Raw genomic sequence first — 26,896 nt, 5'->3', positions numbered from 1 at the left:
GCATTTCAGAGAAAAAAAGAGTATGCACATTTTAAAGCATTTATGGTAGCAATTGTAAAATTCTGGAAAGCATGCAAACCTTGAGTACTTTTCTGGTCATGGATAAAACTAAGCCTATGTACATTGAAATACCTAATTTTAACCAAAGGGTAGCCCATTCCCCAATACACCTAGGACTTCCACTTTTGGTTTAATTCTGAACTGGTCTTCTTAATTTATAATAACCTCTCAAGCTTTCTTGCCTGAAAGCAAAGGTGTATAATACACTCAGTATCTTCTAGGGGTTACCCTAGAAGAGGCACAAGACCTATGAGACAGTGGCAAGCCCTTTCCATGTGGATCCCTGTGGTCGGACTACCCAGCAACTGGCTCCTCGGTATACTTTTGATTAGTTAAGAGAATGTGAGGCTGGAGAAACCTGGTGCAGACTTGCTCTTTAGGAACCAAATGAAAACAAAGATCAAAATACTACCAATTACACACACTTACATATAATTGAAAACTTCTTTTAAAAAACATTTTTTTTCAGAAATTCTAAGGGATATACAAATATGTTCCCATGGAGAACAACATGTTGCCTTAAAAAAAAAAAAACCTACTGGCTAAAAGCAAAATCTTTATTAGTTTAACTTTTAGTTGAAATGAGAAACCACACATTTATTCAGAGGTGCTGGAGCAACTATACTATAATTTCAAGATACGAACTCCATATATATTAGTGTGTTGGGTGCAAAAAAACATGCTATGAATAGAAAATAAGTCAGAATGTGCTTCTTGCCGTAAGACCTTTGAGGGCAGTGTTTAAGACACTTACATGCTGCTTCAAGCACTGCTCACACAGAGATTTCTTTGACTCCATTATAACTTCTAGCCTTATTTTCTATTACTAGAGTGTATTTATTAAAAGCGCAGAAATCAAGGGGTTATGGACCCAAAAAAATTTTTTAATTAAAAAAAAAAAAACCCAAGAAGTTAATAGGTCACAAGATCAAATCGGGTGAAAGCTTGCTGGGCTACTTTCAAGCAAACTTGGGATGAAATCATAGTACCGTATGAGGGCACTGATTCTCTGGCATCATTCTCTCCACATAACACCTGGCTGCCTAGATGAAGAGTAAAATGACAAACCTTTCACTATAATATTTGAATGACTCCCCATCCCCCCATCCTTTTTCCTGAAATGCTGATGTGTCTATAAAAGAGCCTACTTACTATGGTCAATATAAAACGTTCGGCCATCCAAGTGAATTCTTTCTTCCCAACCAGGCTGGTATAGACAGAGAGAGAGAGAGAGAATGAATGAATACATACATTAGCTAAGAGTTCCAAAAATCAATGCTAAATTTAAACACTCTAAGAATGCTTTTTGACTCTTCTCTTCTAGGGTATATTGTTACATTAAGAATAAACCACAAACATTTCCAGTTAACTCTTGACAACATCTAGCAACACTCTATCACATGTTCACCAGCCTTAGCAGCCTCCACTCACTGTGTGATGAACAAGAAGCAGGGCTTGCTATTTCAAAAGCTTCAAAGGGCAACTCCAGCATTCCACGGAACAGTTGAGTTTAGGATTGAATAGCTCATTTAATTAAATAAATATTTACTGAGTACTGAAGGGAGAGGAAGGTTAATTTAAAAATGTCAGAGACAGATGCTCTAGTCCTATCACCAGGTGGCTGAATGACCTAACAACACACAGATTCTCCGGTGTGGGCTCTCACTATTTGTACTCAGGAAACAATTGGATTTGGGTATTTTTTCCCAAGGTCAGGCTGGTACGCCTTCATTATCTGAACGGTGCCTACTTGCTATCTGAAAGTCAGGAATCCCAACAGATCAGGACAGCATGCTGTCTTTTGATGTCTAATCTTGGTCTCTGGCATTCTCTGGGCTCTATCTAAACCCAGGAACCAAAAAGTTCTGGGGATTGAGGCATTCTTGTGCAAAACCTGATGAATAAAGATTGAACCCTAACCTTCCTAGATTCAAGCTGTGCCATCACATTCCACATGCCAGGCAACAGTGAAGTTCTTGAGTTTGGAAAATCCCGTTGGAAGAATGCCCACCACCCCTCCATTCTAGAAATCTCCAGTCTCCTCACCTTCCTGTCCTAGTAAGGCTTTTTGATTTGGTGGATGGGGGTGGGTGGGAAGGCTGAGAAGGACATATGGTGAAAGTTTCATTCAAAATCTAATATAGCTCAACTCCCATTTGGGCCCTTCAAAGAGAATAAGTGATAAAAAATTAAATTATATAAACAGCCCTCAACAGGGAAGAAAAACTTAAAATATCTGTAGGCTAATGACTTACAGAAACCGTCTATGATTACTTAGGCATTTTTCTCCCGCTGTTTTTAATATTTCTGTTCCAATGACTGAATTAGCAATATGGATGGAACCTATTGGTTGCTAAGTTACATAATAAATGTGTGCTGCCTAAACTGTCGCATGTAGAGAACGCCTCTTACATCCTAGTTACAAGGTCTTTCTACTCACCGCTAACAATTCAAAACTCTCTTTTATAAGTAGTGGACATGAATTCTAGTATGTGTTACTAGAATCCAGCCATGTGCCTAATTCTATTAAAAGATTACAGACCAATGGGACCCAAAAAAGCCTGGAGAAAGAGAAGGCCCACAGGGTCTCTCCATCAACAGCGGGTCAGATGAATGGATAAACATTTTCAGACTTCTCCATGTGTCTGCAGTGTACTCACAGGAAGAGGGCCAAGGTCATTGGGGTTTAAGGATGCCTTTGACCGCATATGTACTGGAAATTTCAGGCGTGGATCTTCCTGCAAGAAAACGTGAAAGGCAGAAGATGTTAAGAGTGATTCTCTGCGTGCAGTTACTGGCTCCTCCCCTTTTGGAGTAGTGTGTTCCAAGGCAATAGGTTGCGTGTGCCTGGAGCTGCACACGCAACTCCTGCCTGTGCGGGGGAGGAGAGGACCTCTCTTTGTATAGGAAGGCTGGCTGATCAACACTCAAGAAAGATTTTATATACTCTTCTCCTCATCCTTGGTGAAAGCAGGACAAAGAATATTTCAATAAAAGGTGAAGCATTTTCCCAAGACCTGTAGCAGGTGAAGAGGAAGAGTGTCCCAGCAGGGACGTTACTATGGAAACCTACCAAGAATGGAAGGTGCCAGGGCAGATGAGGATCTCCTCTGCAGAGTGTGTTGGGGGTGGGGTGCAATGGTTTATAAATCTCTCTTGGGCACTGAACTGTGGGTGAGGGCAGTGAGCCTTTCCACAGGTGCTGAGTTTCCTGTTGCGCCCTTCCACTCCTTGATCTACAGCAGAGTCTGAAATTGATCTGATGGTCAAGTCCCATCCTGGCTGGAGTTAGGTGGCCCCATCACGTAACGTCTCATATCCCTAACTAGAAGACTTTACTGAGATTCCTGGTCAAGTTCTGCAAAATGAGATTCTCATTTACATCTTAATACTTAAAAGTTTGTCAAAGATTTTTCTTAAGGGACGTGGCTCATGGGATACCACAAAGAACCAACGAAAGAGTAATATGTGCTTTGATATCTTGGGTCATGCTTTATAATTGACAAAGAAAACAGAGGGATGTGTCATCTTGCAACTACCCTGTTAGGAGGCTGTGCACATGATCTCTGCTTCTTTAACATGAGGACACTGAACTGCTGAGATCAAGAGAACGTGTCCGAAGGCTCTCGCCCAGAGTCTGGGAGTGGCTCTCACTTATACAGACCCAACAAAAATGCAATGTAACTGAGAATTTGCGTTAGAAACTCAAAAGATTATGAAACAAATGATACAACTCAGAATAGCATACTGTCAACCGAATAAGCCAAAGATTAAAAAAAAAAAACAAAACTAACAAAATCCTTTTTATTTCAATTACATGAAAGCCTCTGTTCCTGTCAAATCACTAAAAAGGTTTTCCTGCCTCAGCATTTTCCCAAGGCAACAAGAAAATGAAGTAATTGGTATAAACCGTGGAAAATAATACAATTCACTTTGTGCCAGCTAATGGGTATGAAAATGTTCTTAAACTGATTATGGCGGTGGTTGCACATGTTTATTTAATGGTCTAAAAACCACTCACTTGTATATTTTAAACAGGTGAGTTGTAGGACATGTGAGTTATACTTCAAGAAAGCTGTTAGAAAAACTTCCTAAGTCAACAGTATAAGCTGTTAGTATCACTGGATTATAACAAAGTGACAGAGTTTTGGAACTGGCAAAGTCTACCCCCCAACCCCTGTGCCCAAAAAAACCTGCCCCAAAATCAAAAAATAAAACCAACCTTTGCTTCTATTAACTATAGCTAACTATTAGCTGGAGAAATAAATCATGTTTTAGCAGTTTGGCTATTGTGATGGCTATTGACTCTGAACCCTGCCGCTGTCCTTTTTAAAGGGTAATTCAAGGCATAAAATTGGTCTGGTTTTCTGTTGTATTCTGGAACCCATATGGTGTAGTCAACAGATACACTAAGGTTTTGGATTTTTAAGGTCCCAGGAGATGTAGATTTGGTAAATATTTGTGTTAGGCTGACTTTGGACAGAGGATAAGACATGGAGCACTAAGCTCCCCACTCAGTGCTGGCTCTGAGCTGGACCCGGCGATGCCACAACCACAGGGCACCCTTCTCTCCCCAGCCCCACCCCCGACCATGCTGGCTTCCAGACGCTGCATGCGAGACCAGCCGTGCCTTGGAGTCATACACACAGGCTACTGTGAAACTATGGGGAAAAAGCTGGTGATGCAAAGCACACACAAACAAAGCAGCAGCTGAAAGTTACAGAAAAGTGCCAGGGGGTAGGGACGAGGGGCATGAAGTATAAAACCTAATCTTACAGGTCTGCTAAGATAGCCTTGCACAGAAAACCCCGAATTTGTAGGATGTGAGGGTTGGAGGCTCTTGGGGACCTATTATTTTACCATAACAAGAGCAACATCTGCCTTCCACCAAGTTCTAAGGGCTCAATCTAGAAGGCACTAACTGAGCCCACCCCGGAACAACAAAAGGTGGCAGGTACCCTCCCCCTGCCCCCCACCACCTGGGGGAGCAGGTAAAGGCAGCCAAAGCCCCACAAGACAACTTTAGGGATGACAATAGAGGCAGGAATACTAATGACGTTATAAATGATAGAAATAAAAATGGATATAAATGAATAAAATATGCAAAACCCACTTGGGAGTCTCTCCCTGTCCTCAAGTACCATGAACACATTCTTCCACCATTTCACAACTGCTCCCTTGTTACTGTCAGAAGAATTTTTAAACAGAAGGCAAAGATCCACAGTGGGGGGAGGGGAGAAAAAAGGATTCCTAGCAGAGTTTTAGAAATATATAAAATATGAGGAGGCTGGCGGGTTCAAACAACAGCTGAGCTTTTTCCCTTCCTGGAAGAGGTCAACAACCACAAGGGCTACAGTGAGTTTTATTAGTTTGGACCCAGGTAGAAAACAAACCTGTCATTTAATTAAGGGCTGTTGTTGCTTTCTTGCTACAGAAACAAGCCAATGCCTTGTCCTGTAGAAGACATAAATGCACTCTTACATATATGCTTCCAGTTGCTTCCTCAGCAGAAAGAATGGGCAACCTCAAGTCCTCTTGTCCCCTGCGCTTGGGTGCTCTGGAGGCCTCCAGCACTCCCCGCTTAGCAATGCTGACCCAGGTGGGAACAGAGGGATGCTCGCTGGATGTGGCCCGATTTTGTCCCAGAAAGACTGCTGGCACGCTGCCTGCGTTACTGGTGTGTGTGAAAGGCTGGGTTTTATAAATAGACTTCAAAGCGAATTTCCCCCTCTCAATGGATCCAAGGGAAATGCCGGCCTGTATCTTTTCATGCTGCTGGCTAACGTAGGAAGCAAAGGCACACAGGCTGATGGAGGCAAGGCTAGTATTTTCAGGACTCTCAACCTGTCCTACCAGTTTTCTCTTCCTGTTTCCATGATAAAGCTCACATTCTAAGAATAGCTAGCTATGCTGTTCTCTTAAACACACATAACACAGAGCAAACCCCAAACCAACTCCAAACAGATTCCAAGCTGAAAATTGCCTTTACGCTTCCCTCCATCTTATATCAAAATAAACACGCAGGTTTGGAGTCTGCCTTCCTCTGTACAGGCCTTTGTCTAGAAGGGGTGACGCAGCTGTGCCAGCACATCTGAGATGAGTGAGGAAGGGTAGTCACTGGTGGAATTTCCAGTTGTTACCCTAAGGATTTTCCACAGCAGCGGCAGCAGCAGCAACAAAATATTGGTTTGACACACTCAAATGTTAAATGAGTCCAAGAGTCAACAGCGAGGATCCCGGTGGAAAGGGGCAACTGGAAATTCAAACTGGGTTTCATTCAGCAACGATGCAGGCAATAAATAAAGCTGGTGCTGTTTAAAATAAAACCTGCCCAGCTGTAATTACACTGCACTTGTGGCGTGAAGGATGGTGAAAAGGTTAGGAGCCCTGACTGCTAAGCTAGTTCAGATGACTCCAATCGTAGCTTATGCTGGCAAGCCACAGTGGCTCCATACGCTAATCCATCTCCTCCGACATTCACCCTATTTCTGGAGCTCCCATTTCGGGCTGAGGGCTAGAGAGCCAACAGTACAACACCAGCAGGACCGCCACAGGCTCTGAGTCCTCTGGGGGTGGGGGGCGGACAGGGAAGGAGCTAAAATCCAATCTTTATTACTGTATTTTCCAAAGGGCTGTCTAACTTTCTGCCTAACCCTGCCCACCATCCTGTAAATATGATCTTCAGGTGAAAAGGCGCGTCCAACAAAGCGATGCGTTAGTATATGCCTTAGGAGTAGTTATGAGTTTACTAAATGAGTGTTGCCAGATCTCAATGATAAATTCCCCCTTACTTCAGAAGAGGAAGAACTCTTAGAGTGGTTCACAATAATGAGTGTTTAGGCCATGGGGGGCATTTTTGGTTATCCCTATGGTGGTGAGGGGCTGGGGAGGAATGGTGGCCGTCAGCCTTTAGTGGCAGGGGCCAAGGATGCTAGATGCCCTGCGATAAAAGGCATGGCCTTGCCCCAAATGCAGAGAATGTCGTCGTGGAGACATGTTGTAGCACCATCCACTGGATTTCAGAGGGTGAGCCCGTTAGGGACTAAAGGAACACACAAGTCCAGGCCACGTTGGTCCAGGCCTCTTTCTTACACAATACTACCGTTCTGTCAACTGTGCACACTTGGTATCTTCACTACAAACGGGAGTCCAAAGCATGTGTTCACTGCTAGCCCAAGACCAAATGGCTGGGCCAGGGACAATTGCCCGGACTCAACCAGCTTTCACACGCCGTCAGTTCTGAGCAAGCAGCACAGATGACAGAAGGGCAGAGTTAAGCTCTGTACCCAGAGAATCAGACAGAGATACAAGCGACAGGAAGAGCAAACCTCCCGTAGCATCAGAAATAGAAACAAGAATACCGAGTTGGGTTGGTCATAAGTCTAGAGATCACACAGCAGAAACATACCACTGGCTTCTACAAGAGAACTGCACGCTCTGCTAAGACAGACACCACTAATTCAGCTGGAGGAATGAAGAACTGACCCAGACATGGAGAGAGATGCGTATGCACCTCTGACTACTCTCATCGTGCTAATACAATACAGATCCTTTCTCCTGTAGGATTCAGCGCCACATGGAGGAGCAACACGATCAGAAAAATCAGTTTTGACAAAATGTTCACACACAAAAGAGCTATTAAATGTACAACCAAAGTCCTCAGTACATCTCTCCACCCATAATTAAAGGAATGAGACAGAGCACAGGAGTGTAAAACACGAATCTGACGTGAACAGTGAAGATGACAAGGACAAATCAAACAAAGGTGATAATGTCAATAGAAATGCAAAAAGAAACTGATGAGGAGAAATGATTAAAAAAATATGAGGACCCCCTAACAAAGTTACAGCATCATGGAAAATGAAGCAGGGACATCGAATTCCTGGCCTTGGGGAGCCACTACACCTTTCTTCCCAATACGGTAAATTGTCAGGACTAGAACTTTCCAGGGGTCCTATGAAGAAAAGGAACCCACTCTGGCACCAAGCCCAGAGGTAGCCACGAGCCTGAGCCCAGAAGCCACCCGCCCCCCACCGGCCCAGATGTGCAGAGTCCAATGTAGGCCGAGGAGGTCCCCTGGGGCCATGCTTCGGCTCAGTGAAATTCCTCTCCGAGAACTAGGAAATCCAGGAAGCAATGCCAGACCTCATGATGAAAATGGAACCAAATAAAAGCACAGCCTTACCCACGTTGTAGTCTTTGTGTTATGGTCAATGAAGAAGGGCCGGCCGTTGGGCGCTATCCTCATTTCCCAGCCGGGCGGCAGGAAGCTCTGTGTGACTTTGTGTTGTGGTTTGGGGGAGTTGTAAGGTGATGGCTGTGGGGACTGTGGATTGGAAAGGGTATCTTTCACAGCCCGACGTATGGGCGAATCCTTGGCACCCTAAGGAATAATAACGAGCATTAGAACTCTTACCAGCTGCTATTCCGGGAGGGTCAAAATGTACCTGGGTACACAGGGACGCTGCTCTCTGAAGAGGTACAAGGGAGAAGCTCTAAAACCCGTTTCTGTCATTCATCTACTTTTCAACCCATCTAACTTTAAAGTTTTCTGGTTGGTTAAACACATGACAATATTAAGTACTTATACCCAAGGTCCGTGGACAGCTATTCAGTGCGCACCCCAAGTATTGTTCTGTATTGAATGTTACGGATGGAAATTTTACAGAGGGTGGAGAAACACATGCCCCTGCTCTTAATGAGCTCACAGTCTAATGAAGAAGGGGTTGGCAATTTTTAGAGCACAGAAAGCAAAACCCGTACCAACAGACAGCCGTCCGGACTAGCAGGTTGCTACCCCCTGGCACTCCCATCCCAGTTTGGAACAGACCCCATCGGCTCCCAGCCAGCAGCATCGCAGACCCAGGGAACGGGCCCGCAGCTAGGTCTGAGACACCGTCAAGCTCAGAATTTCACACACTTGCTCTCTGGCTTCTCTAACTCTGACGTTTGTGATGCGAAGGGATGGCAACACCACCACACAAACAGAAGGCACCCGCAGATGCCCCGCAATGGCTTCGAGATGTGCGTGTGCATCAGAAACACATATGCCCGCACGGTGACAGGCCCTACCGTCGAAAGGAAAAGAAAAATGATCAAAGCGACAGCTATGTTTGGAAACGCAATGTAAGCATTGGTATTGGCAAGAGTTCGTATGCAAGTCAAGAGCGAAACACAAGGAGAGATGGAGAGTGTCCGGCAGAGGGGCGCCCCCTTCGGGCACAAGGAGCCACGGGGGCAGCCGAATGAGAATGGGGATCAGAGGGGGGCAGTCCACGGGTGCGAGCCGGGCGGCACAGAGAAGCATGAAGGAAGGCTGCACGACAACACCACGACCCATCAGAGAGAGAGAGAGAGAGAGAGAGAGAGAGAGAGAGAGAGAGAGAGGGACAGGGGGCTGCAACCACTCAAACCCAAGTAAGATGAGCAAGGAGATGAGAAGTCCCGGGAGGGGGTGAGCCGGTGAGCCGATGAGGCCTTCTCACCTCCAGTGGGGCAGATAAGGTTACGGTCGGCGAGCTGAGGCTACGGGGCCGGCGGATCTGAGGCTCGATTAGGTGGTTGTTACTGTTTGTGGCGGATCCGGACGCACCGTCTTCGGCGAGCTATTTCGGAGGCAAAAACAAGTTAGCTTGGCAGGAGGAGGACTCCTGTGCAAGTGATGAGGACCATGGACCCAAACAACATAAGCCAGCAATAATAAGAGGGCTGGCCTATTTCAAGCGTGGAGGAAAATGATTAAACATAATAATGGGGGCAACGATGGAGAAGTACAGTCAAAGGAAATAGAAATGAATCACTAGCCCAGCGTAAACGCCAGCCTCAGAAATCAAGGGAGAGAAGCTCCACCCTGGGATGGGCTCCCTAAACCGTGTCTAGGGGTGGACTGGCTTGAGGACCGAATTCTTCCTCCAGCAAATACTAGGCTTAGAGTTCCCATCTTCTCTGTGAGAAACATGATCTTAAACACGGGTTCTTTCAGAACAATACATTCACCTCGGGAGCACCGAGCTCACATACGTTTCGGCTTCTACAGCCTGTGATTTTAGGTTGTAGGACGATCTGCGTACCTGCATGATAGGTCGAGTCCAAGTTGTGGTTCGATTGTTATGATTGACATAGTATGTGCGTCCCTTAGCATCTTTTCTTTCTTCCCAGCCTGAAGGTAGGCCCGGCGTGGTGTGTGCATAGGCCACTGATGGCTGTTTGTGTAAGAAATCATTATTATTTAATATCCTGCATTTGCTTTTTGATCAGTTTAATAAAAGTAATGTACACGCAGAGAGTTACTAGACCAGGTAACTTAATTTTACTTGTACCAAAAACATTAGTGTCTGGAAAAAAGGCAATTGATTTCCAACGGCTTCCAATCTACTGTGAGATGACCCCCACACAGCCACAAGATCTTCTAAGTCAGTGGTAAAACCCTGAAGTCTTAAACATAAAGGGTCGTGGCTAACATGATCCTAAGAGAAACGTACAATCTGTTTCAGTTACTAGATTTTGCTGTCAAACCACAGAGAGTTTCAAGGTATTTTAAACTGTCCAATGTCACCAAGAGAGGGATACTCTGAATAGTTTTTTTCCTCAATAGAGTTGCCACAGAGATGCTCTCCTAACTCCCAAAGTCTTCCTCAGCTTAGAGCCCTTCCACTACAGCTTTCAGGGAGAAAAAAAAAATACAGTCTCCTCTCTAGGACAGCTGTATTCGCGCCAGGGCACGCAGTCATGAGGACCGACCAGGACAGCTTAGCGGCCCCAGTCGGGAAGTCACTGGGCAACGTGAGGTCAGAATTCCAGAAGAACACGCAGTTGGTGGGTTTGAGACATGTTCAGTATAGGGCGACTGGATCTGCAAAGTCCAAATTAGATTGCAGAAGGATTCCTGAGACACTTTTGCTTGTAGGGGGCAGTCTGAGAAATGCAGTCTGGGTGGAGAAACACTGGACCAGCAAGCGTGTTTCAGTGACTCAGGGAGACAAGGAGACGGACGTCTGAGGTCCGTGCTGTCCCGAGAAGTGCTGGGCATATGGACGCTGCATATAAGATCTGTAACTGAGAAAAGGGCGCTACCCCTACCCTCAGGGCGGGGACTCAGAATTACAAGCCAACCGTGGCCACCAAGGCTCCTGGGAGAATGTAAAAGCAGCGAGAGGCCACACCTCAGGAATAATCTCTTACACGAGGTGACAAAAGGAAGCCACTTCTTTTGGGGCAACAGGTTTCCCTAATTAGGATCTTGTGAGCCTCCAGGTGGTTGACCAGGTGGATGTCAGGGCCAGGATGTCAATCTCTGAACCAACTCCTGTGTGCGCCCTGTCTTTGACAGTCACCACCAAGACTGTGCTGGGGCAAGGAGGCCACAGAGCGCCCCCTGGTCTCCTGCAGGATCAAGAACTAGAAAAAGCACGCTTAACCATCCTGCCATGTAATTTGGGGACTTCAGTTAATGAGGCTCAATACTCCATAAGCTAGATAGCACGTTCCAGAGAGAAACTGAGCCACGGAGCAGCTGCCTCAACGGTTATTTCTAACACATTTACCATGCCCTGCAAGACTATTTGTAAGAGGACTTTCTAGTAAAACGACAGTAACTATTGATGGTTTTCCAGATTAAGTCCCGAAGGTCCTGAAATGGGAATTCCAAGACTGAGAGACCCTATGGGTTCTGGATCTAGGTGTGAGGCCACTACAGGAGCGGAACGGACCTGGACATGCAGGCCTGATCCTTCTGTGAGTGCTGAAGACAGATGAACTCGTCCATAGCCTCAAGCCCTTACCCGCCTCCTTCCCTGGCTGAAGCACTAATCCCAAAGAGCTCTTTCTAGGCTACTTTTCATCCAGGCACTACAAAAACTGGACTCTGCTGAACTAAGTCAGAACCCACACTGTAACTAACCTAAGCGGTCGGTTTGCATTTTTGGCAAAGCATGCGCTATCAATCCTTGACCTACTATTGCTTATCTGATAACTAAAACTTCTTGGGCTCAGTGGAATGCTCGCTACATGGAGTCTGTTGGTTTTCCTCCTCCCGGTTGAGTTAGGTTTTGGGAGTGGAAATCAGATATGTGCTCAGAAAGCTCTGTTCTGGAAACCATCAGGATAAGGTTAAAGTGACAAAATCCCTGGAAAGGATGATGGGGAGACATCGTAAACTAAAAGAAGCTGATGTGCGTGGTTCATCTCAGAATCAGATTTAAAAGCTGCAGACCCTCCAGTACCAGGTTCCTCTCACAGCTCCAGTTAATAGGACTAATCAGTTTCTGGGAACCAAGAGTATAGAGGAGAATATGGATTTTGATTAATACGCTCATTTTGCCTTCTATTGAGAATTGAATTGGCAACCTACAATCTAGTTCCATTTACGGGATATGGTGTTATTAAAATATTTCTTTATAGATTTCTAAGTGACCATGGAGAACAACTTGTGCCAACAACTGCATTTGTGACTCTAACACTGTTCTCCACACACAGCAGGGGAAGAGGCAGGACTCAGCTTCTCCCGGTAGATCGTTCAAGAGATCCAGCCCTAGAGCCGAAATCAGATTTCTCCTGCTATGTGTGTGTGTATTCACGTGTACATTCCATACGACCTCAAGAGGTAAGTTAATTAATCAAGAGACAAACTGCTAGGCAGCTCAATTTAACAATTTCCCAGCTTTTCATCTAAATATACTATCGTGCTCTGCACTGCCAAATAGCCAGTTAACTACAGCTTCCTAGTGGTTCCATTTATTTCATTAAGATGGATAAATCAATTATGTGCAAACTGTAAAAGTTTCAATATGCTTTTAAAGATGACAATCAGTTTGGTACCATTACAGATTCTCCAAGATTCGTTCAAACCCTACTATACTGTTAACTCTGTATTTTTAGGTATATAACAGCAAAGTCCAGAAGGATTGTACTCTCTCTGTCCTTTTATCTCAGAGACAGCTTCTGCTTAGCCAGCTGGAAAGTGACACCACTTTTCAAATACAAAGTATTATTTGTGTGTATACAACCAGTGTGTATTCCTAAACCAAAGGGTCATGGTTCCACAGGTGAGAATCAGGGGTTGTTCATTAATGTTACAAGAATAAAAGCACTACCATGGAAAGAGATGTACGCCAGGATGGTTAACGCAACATGGTGTGTAGTGCCCAGGGGGTGGGGGTGGAGCTGAATGTTCATTGATGGGGGATAATTATAGAAATTGAGGTGCATTCCCATCACCGAGTATTACGTAATTATTAACAGGTCCCAGGGGAAGGACCACAAGTGAAAAACACTAGGTTGCTAGGTGATGTGTATATGAGATCCCAGTTTTGCTGTGTCCACACCATGCATGCTTGTGGAAGCACAGGCATTGGAGTGAGAGGCTACGTTCCAGGGTAGCCTCAGGACAAGAGATGGTACACATCAGTATGGGGCTGACACGCAGGGGTGGGGCAGGGGCAGGAGAGGGTATAAAAGAGGGGGAAAATATGATAAGAGATGGAACTGGAAAACATACTTTCAAAATTGTCTGGTTTCTGATGTAGCCATTGGATAAATTGGCTTACTGCAGCGGAAAGATCCCCAGGTACATGGGAAGCATGAGAATAGGTAAAAGCATTTAGGAATGACTACTATCTGGTCTTTAAGAACCAACAAAACCAAACTCATGTTTTTAATTCATCGTTGGGCGAGGGGGAGGGCACAGGCAGGCAGAACACAGCAGTGGTAGGGCCACAGGACCTCATTTGGATGGGTCACTCTGTCCTGCCAAATACCTCTCACCATGGAGCCCAGTGCTCTCATAATTCAGTTTACCCTGTCACTTAATATCCCTCAGCTATCACAACGCTCCAATGCGGACAAGATTCCCAGGTTCCAATAAAATGCAAAAATGGATGGTAGAGAATGCTCATTAGCCCTGAATTCTATTAAAATTATTTAATGAAATGATCTTGTCTACCTTGCAGCTCTACTTCTGGTAGAATTTACTAGCACACAGTAGGAAATATGCCAATTCATTTAGAATTTCTTGAATTCTACTGGAGGCTGAGGCCTGGCCACCCCAACACAGGATTTTCACATAAATCACTATCGTTCAATACCTTACAATGGGCTCATTTTGGCACACTGCCAATTTGATTTTCCTGTGCACAATGCTGAGCATTAAATTCTAACAATATGACTAAATTATTCCTTTAAGTCCACATCCTGCATAAAAATCAGCAATTGCATGTGTATTTAAAGGTATTCTCAAGTAATAAGCAGTTTAACAAACCTAACAATGGTGACACAATAAGGAAAATTCTTCAAAGAGCGACAGCAGCTCAATGTGTAAACTCAAAAGCTAACATATCTTTAAGGGTCAAGCAAAAACCAGGCAATTAGAGTACATAGTCCTATTCAAGTTACCCAAAACCATGAATACTAAAAATTATTTAAAACAATGAGTAAGAATAACAGATACTTGGCTCAGAAAAACTTATTTTTTTTCCTAGACCATTTAAACTTAATTATATTCCCTCCTTTCTCTCCCCAAATTCTATGAACACTAGTTCATTCCTGTGGATAAAGACCCTTGTGGCAAAGCAGGGTCACTGGTTCATGCTCGTGATACAGAAAATCTAACCCAGCATGTAAAATCTGGTACAGGAAACAGACAAGAGATTTGGGCTGTGTGCACCACTGGGAATCCATGTGCACAACTGCGTGTAGTTTCTGTGTGGCTTCCCTCTTCTCCTCCAAACAAATTATGTTATCCAAGCATTCTAACAAATAATAAAGGCTTAACAGCAGTATAAACATTAAAGGTAGAAATATATTCTAATATATGTGCTGCTGAACCAAGTGTGGCAGAAATATATTTTTAAAGTAGGCTCCATGCCCAGTGTGGAGCCCAATGCAGGGCTTAAGCTCCTAACCCTGAGATCAAGACGTGAGCTGAGATGAAGAGTCGGATGCTTAACTGACTGAGCCACCCAGGTGTCCCAGAAGTAGATTTTAAATGGTCAAATTAAATGCTCTTTATTGAAGTTTGACAGTATTCTTAATAAAACTATATAGGACGAAAAACTGTTATTGTACCCACTCCCTTTGAATGATGTGAAAGTGAGAGCTTTACACTAAGCAACGTGTACAGCTCTACAGCATAAGGAGGCTGATCTTAACCAAAAAAGAAAAAAGGGTATATTCACTATTTTGCAAAATGTTAAAACCAACCCACAGTTTTGCTATTAATGTCTGATTAGGGGTATCATTACCGTTGGCTCCTCACCACCCGTGACGGTGGATGACCGTGCTCTCCTAGTTGGGACACTCGGCTGTTGAATGACAATGGACATCAGTGAAATGCACTTAGGGACATCACCCATTGCTTATTGAATCAGGAATAGCTGCTGCAACAGCCAGTAAGGCAGGGGCCATGAATCAGAATCCCTGAAATCCACCCTGTCCAGATAAAGCTGAGCAACCACTCACTGATGACCAAAAGAAAAAGAGGGACACAATTGCCCTCCCACCCAGAGAGGGCTCAGGTTGTAGCCGTGATTCAAGAAAACTCATGAACTGCAATCTCAGTCATGTGAGAAGTCTTATTTGAAAAAAACTGGAAACCGCTATGGTTTTGCTCCTACTGTTAAATAATTAAGCAGATTCTTAAATCTGCCAAACTCATAATTTGAGTTAAGAGGCCACTGGTGATCAGTGAGTTTGCAGCTTTATAGGGTACAAGGAAAGAGGGAGGAAAATCAACAATTTTCAGGAAAGTGAGCTCTTTGGAAGATAAAATTGACACCGATTTTGAAAAGGAGGGAACGTGCTATTAATTCGTCAAGAAAACAAATCACAGAATCATCAGGTTGAGGAGGATCCCCTCCCCAGGCTATCACAGCTGATCACTCTGGTTTTTGGGGAGGCCTGTACTAAAGCTATCCCAGAAAGGATGCTCTTGTCGAAAGCTCCTGAACAACCAGCCCATTCTGCGTGTGCCACAACTCAATCTACCATGTTGATTTCTCAGTTTAAGGGCATACTCATGAATTTGTTCTGTTACCATAAAAGACTAAAATGCAGGCAACAATATGAAGTAAAAATGTACACCATAAGGAAGATACCATGATTGCAAAACTCTAATTATAATCTTTTTTTCCCTTTAATTTCATACATGATGAAATATTAGTACCCTCAAAATGATCAAGGATTTGTACTAATAAAAAAAATTGGCCAAGGTCAACAACAAATTGAACATGCTAAAACCACAAACTATTTTCTCCTCCAAAGGAAGTAAATTCACAAAAAATGTTTACTGCATAAACCAAACCTCTCCCAAGGCAGTCCTGGTCTGCCTTCCAATGCGAATATTCAGTCTTATTTTTGCCCTAGATTGTCAAACACTCCTTATTCTTCCATATTTGCTGCTGGTTATGAACGTTACGGGAGGGTGGGAACAAATTATAGTCAATTCTTTTGTCAGTAGAGCTGCCTTTACAGAGAAGGTACAGGCACTTGTGGGTTAAGAGTTGAGGTCATTAGTGATGGGGAAAAACCCACTCCCTGCAAACCCAGAAGAGTTATTCCTGTTTAGAGGGGGTCAACATGTTCTTAAGATGCAGCTCACTGGAGCACAGCATTAGTGGCTAAATGAAGTTTTAAAAAAGTAAAAGAATTCTTAAAAGCATGCTTTTAGTTAAGTAGCTTAAGTCAGGTGAGCACATCAGAATTTGGTATTAATTTGAGTGGAAAAGCAAAGCAATGAAGTTTTCAGCATGTCAGAGACACTATGGTGGTAACTCTTTATATTGGAAATCCACTCTCCATGGGCAATTTGCTAGGAAATCCTAAGGTCCCATTTAGACAGAGAATGGATTTGCACAGGAAAAACTCTTCTTTGGCAGCCCAGATGATTTCAAATAGAAGGCGCAAGAGCCAACGGAAGGCTGGCAGGGGGCGTGGGTTACCGGTGGTAGATGAGCCTGCTCGGCGACCCCGTCGGTGACACTGCAGGACCGCAGCCTTGAGGAGGGCTCTCTTTGCTGAAGGGAGGAAAGGACATGGAACATTGTGAAAACCTAGGCATAGAAGCAAGGTTCACTGGCTTAACATGTCACTCAACCCTACTGGGTGCACTTTGGTATCAAAAGGTAAGTACACGAGACACCAGCTTTTCTGAACCAGGAGCGTTATCCTTCAAGTAGTCGAGTCATCTTGTATTTTTCAAGAGATTCAGGCAGATTGAGATTCTGATGGGTCCTTAGTAAGAAGTAACAGCAAAACAAGGCCAAAAAAAGAAAGGGTACTGAAGAGGCCCATGGAACGCTTAAGTATTGCTTTAAAAATGGAACCAGGGGTTCCTGGGTGGCTCAGTGGTTGAGCATCTGCCTTTGGCTCAGGGCGTGATCCCTGGGTCCTAGGATCCAGTTCTGGGTTGCGCTCCCCATGGGGAGTCTGCTTCTCCCTCTGCCTATGTCTCTACCTCTCTGGGATTCTCATGAAGAAATAAATAGAATCTTTTAAAAAAAGGAACTAGGAAGCTAGCAGTCTTGTATTTTGCTGTGGGATGCACCAGCGGGGGTAAATTCCAGGGTGATACAAATAGAGGAAAAAATACTAATATGGTTATTAGACATTTATTGAGTATTACTATTGACAAAAGGTCAGTTGGAGTCTAAGTCCAGAGAACTCACATATAGACTTGTGCTACTTCCGAAGGGTCAGGTATTTATGTTTTAGCTTCTCAATGGAGCTGATGTTGTGCTGAACAGGAATAAAAGATTAAAATAGTGACACTAATCTAAAACATCGAGTGTGTGATGTGTATGTTCCTCTGACTTGTTTGCATTAATATCTATTGTTAGAAAAACCACCTCACAGATCCGATCAGAGAACAGCAGGAGGTCACACACACAAAGGCCAAGTGTCTAATCAGCAACAGGTTCATTCACGGGAGAAGTATGTACACAGCACTTACTCATTTTTAGTATTTTGGGATGACCAGTAAGACGGGGTAAGGTCAAAGAAAGACTAACAGTGATGGGGGCCTAACTGTGTCCTTCCACACTGGTTAGGATGAAGGGTTCCTTCTTTAAGTAAAAGTTCAAGCTACTGTCCCTTGAATACAGAGTGACCCTGACAAGCAAAACTGCAGAAGAGTCCCGTATCATTTTTTTCCAAGACATTCTTACCTAACAGCTGAGTCAAACTCAACACAATCTTAAAATAATACTGACCCTCCAACTTGGATCTTAAGGGTATTTCATACACCTGGAATAATTAAATGCAGGCAAGTCTTCACACAAATAACTGGAGATGCTAACTTAATGCTAAAGAAAATTATGATTTTTTTTTTACTTGGTAGATTAGAGGTGGAAAATTGCTATGGCTCCTACATTACTTACTACCTTTTATAGGTTTTAAATATATGGTTTCATTGCTTCTGTTGTTTCCATAGCAACAGTTTCATCAATTCAAATATCCCACATGTAATTTTTCCCCTGCCCTTTTAGAATTAAATTTTCATCTCCGTGATATTTCTCTTTCTGAAAAACACTTACAGAATTATAATATAAACTCAAATTAATTGAGTACTCACTGCAGCTCACACAATATGGGCCAATGGAGTCTTTAAATAAAAACACTAGCAATTTTGTGAACATTTACTTGCTTTTACATTTGATGTGGTCCTCCCATCCACTTATATTTGATTTGGTTCTAATAATGACTATTTTGCTAGGATGCCGTTTTCAGTAGAGTGACTGTTATTTACTATAACACATCTTAAAAGTTCAACTTTTCGAGAAACATTCAGTTGTTTGTTCTCAACTTTACATATAAGCAGGTGTTTTTCTATGGATTTTTCTGCACATTTTGTGTTGTCAAAACATGGAGGTCTTCATACTGGTTTTGCTGCTTCTCAATGGGGGGTGGCCCCATCCAAAGTTTCTAGAAAGAGGTTCCCTGATGGTTGAGAACCCAAGTTCAATTGCTACCCTGAGGTCTGTGCCACAACTTCCTAATCTTTCTTGAGGACTTGTACTCTGGGCCTTAGGGGAGGTATTCCATCTCCCATTCTAACTGTCTTGGATGGGTCCCTTCCACATCATGCCTTCAGCTGTGAAATGAGGATGGTAAAGTGTGCAGAGAGTACAAATTAAGAGGACTAATTAAGAGGCCCAATGTCTCTTAGGTCTCAGCGTGAAATATCACCTTTGCGATGAAGGTACGATTTATGAGTGTTTGACTAGGAAAAGAAATTCAGGGTTAAAGCTGATAATAACAGAAGTCGTGGACTCTTATTTGCTTGAGTTCTTTACAAATCAAGAAAGATCCTCACCTGCTTGGACTAATTTTGGTATTGTCCTCCTAGAAAAGGAGGAACTTAGGGAACCTGTCAGAGTTCTCTGGGAGCTGGAGAACCTTGGTCTTTATTTGCATGTAAGATTCTCTTAAAGCAATAAGAAGTGATTAAGTATTTGCTCAACTTCTCATTCAAACGACTATTACTTACCATCAAAGAACCAAATTGCTCCCCATTTGAGTCTGGAGTGATCTGAAGCCTTCTGCTCAGTTCCTCAGACAGCTCCTGAGGGCTGGTCCGAGATACTGGAGAGGATGGTGGTGGGGGCAGCGCCAGACTGAGGGGGTCTCCCGTGATGTTCACTTCTTCGGAGATGGTCTCCCAAGGCTATCACAAGGAATGAGACTTTGGGGTAAATGGCAGGAACGAGCGATCCTCTCGTCACCTTGCCAACAACAATAACCATGATAATAACTAGAATTAACATTTACTGAGCACTTAGGCACATAATCTTCTCCACAACCATGAGGAAGATGTGTACCCTAATTCACAGAAGAACTGTATCCTAATTCACAGATGAGGAAACTGAGGCACAGAGAGTAACCTACCAGAGAGAAGAGAGCTAGGACGTGGCAGGGCCAGGAACAGATCTAAGGAAACCTGGTTCTAAGGGCTGTATACTCTTAACCATTTTATTTATTTATTTCTATTATTTCTTTATTTGAGAGAGACAGAGAGAGAGAGAGCGAGCACGAGCGGCACACGCACACGTGCACGAGCGGGGGGAGCTACAGAGGGAGAGGGAGAAGCAGGCTCCCCACTGAGCAGGGAGCGTGATGTAGGGCTGGATCCCAGGACCATGAGCCGAAGGCAGATGCTTCACTGACTGAGCCCCCCAGGCGTCCTCTTAACCGCTCTATCATACCACCTCTCTGAGCAGTGACCCACTTCTAGCGCTAGCTATTCCACATATGGGTTAAAATGTTCTCAGGGATTCACTCCCGATTTTCATGAGTTTCTTTTACTCTAACTGCTGAGGAGTCCATGAAAACAGCGGAGATGCTATAAACTGCAATTAAACAGTGCTATTAAGTAACTTTCAGTGAATTTATTATCATTAATTTTGCTTTTCCAATTTTGAACACTGGAACATCTTATGAATGATCTTCTTCAGAACACGTGGCCTAAAAAGGATGGATTTCTAGTAAGCAGAGTTAAGGCTGCACGCAAGTTATGGTAATTGCTAATTTGTCGTTCAATTCATAATATCCCCGCAGTAATTTACCATAAACATTTAAGGGGAAAAATACTAAACCTCTCTAAATTCACCCAAATTTCGATTTTCTTGCTAACAAATCTCTTTTTTTGATATCAAAACCACTCAGTAAAAGTACGTGGTACCCACACAAGTTACAGGGCTCATTCAATTGCTGACATACGAACAACCACGTTGCCTATCTACAGTACAGGTAGGCTCTGGGGGGAAAAGTAAATTAGAAAGTGAAAACATCTGAAGATTTTCAGCACTACAAATAAGGCCATTTCCCTTTGGTAATGAGCAGATACAGGTATTCATCAAACACGACTTTCATAAGCACGTCCTGAATCAATTAATACCCCGATGGTCACCAATCAGCTGTAGGACCAGGCCTTGGAGTCAGAGAGGGGCTGCCGAGGGGTGCGTGGGGCCCACTTACCTCTGGGCCGTCTCCGCCCTCGCCGGGCTCAGGCTCCAGGTCCTCGCTGATGTGCCTGCGCGAGCGGAAGCGCCGGTGCGCGGCCTCCTGGTTGATCTGCCTGATGTTGCTGTCGGACTCGGAGGACACATCCCTGGGAGCAGGGGGGCGAGGAGAAGGGAGACAGGAGGGCCGGCATTGGTCACCGACGCCCTGACAACAATCCGATGCGCTCCAGGGGCCTCACGGCCACTAAAACGTCAGTGTTGTCACGTCCAACCCGGACAGGCAGCGGGAGGAGTCTCCCCCACGACAGCCTGGCTAAAGCACAGTGGGAGGAGGGTTCGGGTCAAACAGATGCAGGGTTTAAATGCATCAGTCACCATGTTCTGAGTATTTATCAAGCACATATTGCAAAAGGTACTTTAGTATTTAAGGAATCACAGCCCTGCAGTCATTTGTTCTAGTGAGAGGCAGGCTTCTCGAAGGACAGGCCACGGACTTGGGGCCAGCCATCGCGAGCCTTCTGGGCTAGCAATGACAAGCGGCAAACCCTTGGTCGTTAACAACTGGCCGAAGCGTAGAAACAGTACAAACTCAAAGCTGGGATGTGGAGAGAAGTGCTCCTCATCCAACATGCGTGATTTTTGGCTGCTCTGGATCTCGCTTTGAGGGGATCTCTGAATCATGACACTGCCATTTCTCCCGATTAAACCACTTCTTAAAATTCAAACATCAGGTGGTATCATGTCCCAAATCAAGAGGGATTTGAAGAACACTATAACTTCATGTTCTATTTTTCTGTGTCATCTCTCTTGATTCAGGACCTGAAAGCATCAATTCGATCTTGAATACTTTGGTAGTACATTAGAGGCAATCATCCTTTGGGAGAAATACTACTTGCTGTCTTTTAGAGTAGAAATTTGAACGTCAAAACGTTTTTTCAGAGAAAACTCAGACTCTGAAGACGACACCCTAATTTACTTAACGGAAGTGATGCTGCAAGTTAACCTTTCAAAATATTTGAAAACACTGTTTCAGACTAATTTAAATAGTTATTAATCATGGGCCGTCCTTATAGATTCTTCCTACAACACAGCTTTTAAAATATTCTAATAGGCTCTGAAGCTAACTTATACTACCTCCCAATAAAAAGGCTGTTGGGCCCCTGTAATAGTGAATAGTTTGAGTTAAATAGCACCACACGCAAGTAAATAGGTGACTCTTTCATGTCTGTTTCTCAGAGAGTTTAAGTACTTCCAACAAACACCTTTACATTAGAACTGCTGGTAAACATGGTAGTATAAAAGTTAGCTTCCACTTAATCCACATCAGAATGACAATTACTTAATAAAATCTGAATCAGTGAAGTTTTACTATACCCGTGTCCCCAGTACATAAACTTTGGAAATCTAATAAAAACCTTGCCTATTTTCTAGTTATATTGAAGTGTAACTAAACTAGAATAGTACGCTGAAGTACCTTCAGAAAAATGGACAAAACTATGGCTATAGAGAAAATAGCTAAAATCAGAGGACAGGGAAAGGTACTAATACGTTTCTGAAACTATCAAAACAAAATGAAAAAAAAAAGACACTTTGTTGGACAGGTTAGAAAATGTAGTATCACATTTGTGATTTTTGTGTTGTCACAGTGATTTTTATACGATATTCAATTCTTAAACACATAATGATTATAAAGAGTAGTAAGTTATTACGGAACAGAAAAATACTTAGAAAGTGACCAGAATTAATTCTTTATGATATATATAAAATATTTTAGTAGTGTCTAAGAAAGCAGAGAAAGTTGACATTATCCTTTCCCTTTTTATTAAGGATGGAAGCATTACTGCTTTCTAATGACAGGCCCTTTAAAAAAATATATATATATTTTTTGAGAGACAGAGCGAGTGAGCACACATGCACAGGCCCACAAGCAGGGGGAGGGGCAGAGGGAGAGGGTGAGAAAATCTCAAGGAAACTCCTTACTGAGTGCAGAGTCCTGTTGTAGGCTCAATCTCATGACTCTGAGATCATGACTTGAGCCGAAATCAAGAGTCACCCGCTTAACTGAGCCAGGGGCCCTTATTTTAAAATACTTTATGTATATTAAAAAAAATACGTGTATAAAAGTTTCATCAAAATTGTAAATCTTCACTTGAAAGGTCAGTTAATATTCATTCAGTCAACACTAAGTGATTAATGTCTGCATTATCATTATGTGCCAGGCCTATTACATGCTTGCTCTGTTACAGGGACTTCTGAGATGTTGAGAAGAAATGGGGTTTTAGTATCACTATGCCTGCATTTTATATCTCTTAGAAATACATAAAATTCCATTGTTCCGAGAAGGACTTACTTTTTAAAAAGAGCATTTAAAATCAATCACGCAAATCTTCCTTATTCCACATGCTCATATAATTAGTAATTGGGTGTGAACCAGAAATCACTAAATAGCATAGAGAAGAGACTTCTGATTTTGACATTCCAACTATAGGCTCTTAGGGTCTTCAGTGATAAAGTGAAAATGTTCATGAAGAGGAGACCTTTTGCATGTCATTAAGCAACTGAATGAGAGGGTTGATGAAAGTGGAAATTTAAAGAGTCACTAATGGGAAGGTGATCATTTAAAAATATTTCTGAGCTGACAGATTAAAAGGGAAAATGATTTTATTAGGGGCAAGAAAATACTGTAGGAAATGGTTCTTTCAATTTTCTTCAGTCATTAATTTCATATATATTTTCTTTATTTGACTTTCATGGGAAATATACAAGTGGACAGAGGCAGGATAAATCCATCAGTTTATCAAGTTCAGTGCCAATTAACATCAATGTATCAGATCACTCACATTCACACACATTAGGGGCTGTAATAATGAATGGAGTTACTGATACACGATTACACGGTTGCTAAGACAGAAGTCGTACAAAGCATTTTGGAAAGAGGGAACAGAGTTAAGCCTTTGAGTCTCCCAAGTTCCTCTTCATTCACAACCTTAATTCCATTCATTCAACGTGTTTTTAAAACTGTGTTTTTAAAAGATTTTTATTTTTAAAAAGAGAGAAAACACGAGTGGGAAGAGCAGAGGGAGAGAGAATCTCAAGCAGATTATGTGCTGGGCGCAGAGCCTGACATGGGGCTTGATCCCAGGACCCCGAGATCATAACCGAAGCCGGAACCAAGGGTCGGTGCTTAGCGGACTACACCACCCAGGCACCCATAAAATTGTGTTTTTTGAAGCAAAAAGCTTACAGTTGACATTGAAAATAGGGTCAAGGAGAATTCTAAAATTAGAATTGTTTTAAAAGCCACCTTCAGACTTGAGAGAGCTGGGAGCACTCTGTGGCCAGCCTTTCATCCTGAGGTTCCATATCCAGGCCTAGATGGTTCACTAAACCGTGTGCCTATAATCACTTTCAGAAGGGATTCATTCGTGTCATTCATTCAGTTACAAGTACTTTCCTGAGCTCCTACTTTGTGCCAGGCAATGAGAGGTAGATCTGTAAGAAAACATTGTCCTGGCCCAGAGTGGCAACCCGAGTACTACGTGCTCCATGCTACGAGACCGGAAGCATGCGCCTTCCAGGGGGGACCTGAACACAAGTACAGTTCTCCCGGAGGAAGGTAGAGCAGCTGACCTCTAAAGGCAGCCAGAAGGGGACATTCTAGTTCTGTTTCGGTTTTTGGGTGGTGGTGGGGGGAGTGCATTATTGCATCCACAGGGCCAAGAAGAGAGTAATCAGGAAGCAGCTGCATATGGTCTGGCCACTCAACGCACTGGGGGTTTATGACTGTGGGTGGGAATCTGGCAAGAGACAGGGGGAAGAAGGACCTTGCAAGAACAGCCGGAGGGCAACGAGCCGTCACTGAAGATTATTCAGGGGGTTGAAGTTTGGAGCACAGGCCTAGCAAACTGGGAAAGACGGGAGCCACGAGGAAAAAAATCTTTCCTTCACTTTAACACGCGGTCATCACTGTCTCATTTCCTCAGAGCCTCTTAATAAAGACACTTAATACCAATTTCCCCCCAAAGCGTGCAGCAGTATTCTGTAAAAATGGAATTATGAAAATAACTGTTTTCAAATTAGAACGATACTCTGAAATAATTCTGGAAGGCTTGAGGGCTTCTGGCCAAACCATGCTAAGTTAAGGAGAAAGAACCTCCAATTCTCCGGACAGTTCAGATGGGATGAAGAGGTTATGGTGGAAACGAACTTTTCATATCTAACTTCTCTCTTGTTTTCTAGAAGCCATGCCCATTGGGAAGGAGGCAACTCCTTGGGCCCCACCTGAGCTGGGCTGACGTACTTCCTGGTTCAGCCTCTTTGGCATAGCTCCTCACGGATGGGGCAGTCACACCACTGACCACTCCCTAAACTACATGTGAACCTGAACTTGGATTAAGAGTTGCATTTTTCCCATGTCTCTCTGGACAACTGATGAGCTAGCACTGTATAAATGATCTCTCTTGTTTTGGTTTAGTTCTTTGGGACACTGCCACCAAGGTGGTATGTTTACAAAAACATATGAAGTCTCTTCTCAGGAATTTCCTCATTGGAGTTTCACAACTCTGAGAGGTAGAGTAAGCAAGGGTTTCCATTTATGCCAAAGGAAGAGACTTCAGTCTGCATGATTATTAATGAAGATGAGTATTTTTTCCATATATGTATCGGCCACCAGTATTTCTTTGTAAACTGCTGTTAGTCCCTTTTCTACAGAGGTCATAGGACACTCTGGTCCCCACAGAGTGCTGTATGTACAGTGATGCTTAGCAAAGGAAGGTAAGAGTGATTTAGGGTATGGCTACCAAGAATCTTGATTCAAGATACCTGATCACTACATGTAGTGAAGTTGGGGGGGGGGGGTCCTTTTTTAAAAAAAAAAAAAACTACAAATAGCTAGAGTAGTCAAACGGCTTAAATTAGTTTCACAATAGCTATGGTCACTGATCAAATGGAAATAGTAAAAAATAGAATACAAATAGAAGAATTAACTAAACCCATTTCCATTTATGTTTCTATGGAAAAAAATTACAACAAAGAGCAGCTCATTATCATCTGGATGTTTGGATATTTACACTGTCCTGTGAATAATGAGCTAACGCTGACCAAGCACAGCTGATATCCATAGGAACCCACTTGGGGGCTTAGGAAGGACTGGATTCACTGATGCAGATTTGGGAAGCCTCAAATTTCTTGGCTACCTTCCCCACCCATGGTTATACGCGGAATATCTCTGTAACTTCTAAAGATAAAAAGGCTTGCTGACAACACCATCCATCACACTGCTAATACCATTTATATATAAACCATCATTAGCAAATTTCTTTCAGAGCATGGGTGAAAGAGAAAATGATCTCACCTAATATACTTGCTTTTATTACATATTGAAAATTACACAACTCACCGATAATTACCCTCCTTGTCATGGCTGCTAGGGAGCTCAAATTTTCAAAGATAATTTTTTCCTTTTCCTTCAATTATTTTGTTTTGCCTTTTATCGCATACTATTAGTTTTAGGCCTTGCTGTATACTATGATTTAAAAACAAGCTGCTTTAAATCCTTTTTTAATGTAGCTGAGGTCTAACTAGTGTTTACTTTCTACCATCAAATACAAAATTGCTCTGTGAACAAAACAGTAATCAATTCACTACATCCCTGAGGCTGGTGAGGGATGAGAATAAGCAGTAATGACTAATTCTGAGTTTGCAGCCCTCCCCCTGGGTGTCTAGTTAGATCAAGGGGGTGATTTATAAATTTCCGAAAAAGGAAAAAAATAAGTTGCACTTCCAAATCAAATAACTAAAGGGAATAAATAATCTAAAAACTTGAGAGAAAATTGCATAGCTAATCCGACTGCTGTTTTTCTTTCTGGGTCAGGAAAGGAAGACGA

General features: G+C 43.1%; 1 protein-coding gene across 9 annotated transcripts in view; it reads right to left on the bottom strand.

Annotated features, from left to right (window-relative positions):
* LOC129495404 (E3 ubiquitin-protein ligase NEDD4-like) overlaps nucleotides 1–26,896 on the bottom strand; it is a 336,680-nt gene that overhangs the window by 44,787 nt on the left and 264,997 nt on the right. For 5 of the 9 annotated variants that reach the window (XM_055302864.1, XM_055302865.1, XM_055302873.1 and 2 more), the window contains 9 exons: nucleotides 21,025–21,157; nucleotides 19,538–19,714; nucleotides 16,992–17,066; nucleotides 15,297–15,356; nucleotides 10,131–10,262; nucleotides 9,546–9,665; nucleotides 8,246–8,443; nucleotides 2,721–2,798; nucleotides 1,213–1,267 (listed from right to left, as the gene is read on the bottom strand). In XM_055302864.1, the coding sequence (XP_055158839.1) occupies nucleotides 1,213–1,267; nucleotides 2,721–2,798; nucleotides 8,246–8,443; nucleotides 9,546–9,665; nucleotides 10,131–10,262; nucleotides 15,297–15,356; nucleotides 16,992–17,066; nucleotides 19,538–19,714; nucleotides 21,025–21,157 (1,028 nt within the window). The remainder of the gene's footprint in view (nucleotides 1–1,212; nucleotides 1,268–2,720; nucleotides 2,799–8,245; nucleotides 8,444–9,545; nucleotides 9,666–10,130; nucleotides 10,263–15,296; nucleotides 15,357–16,991; nucleotides 17,067–19,537; nucleotides 19,715–21,024; nucleotides 21,158–26,896) is intronic. The other 4 variants (XM_055302868.1, XM_055302866.1, XM_055302870.1 and 1 more) reach the window with 4 other exon arrangements.

This window comes from Nyctereutes procyonoides, unplaced genomic scaffold (genome assembly GCF_905146905.1).
Source record: "Nyctereutes procyonoides isolate TBG_1078 unplaced genomic scaffold, NYPRO_anot_genome, whole genome shotgun sequence".
In the NCBI taxonomy this organism is placed as follows: Eukaryota; Metazoa; Chordata; class Mammalia; order Carnivora; family Canidae; genus Nyctereutes; species Nyctereutes procyonoides.
Note: the sequence above shows the minus strand (reverse complement) of the source record. Positions and strands in the feature narration are given on the sequence as shown.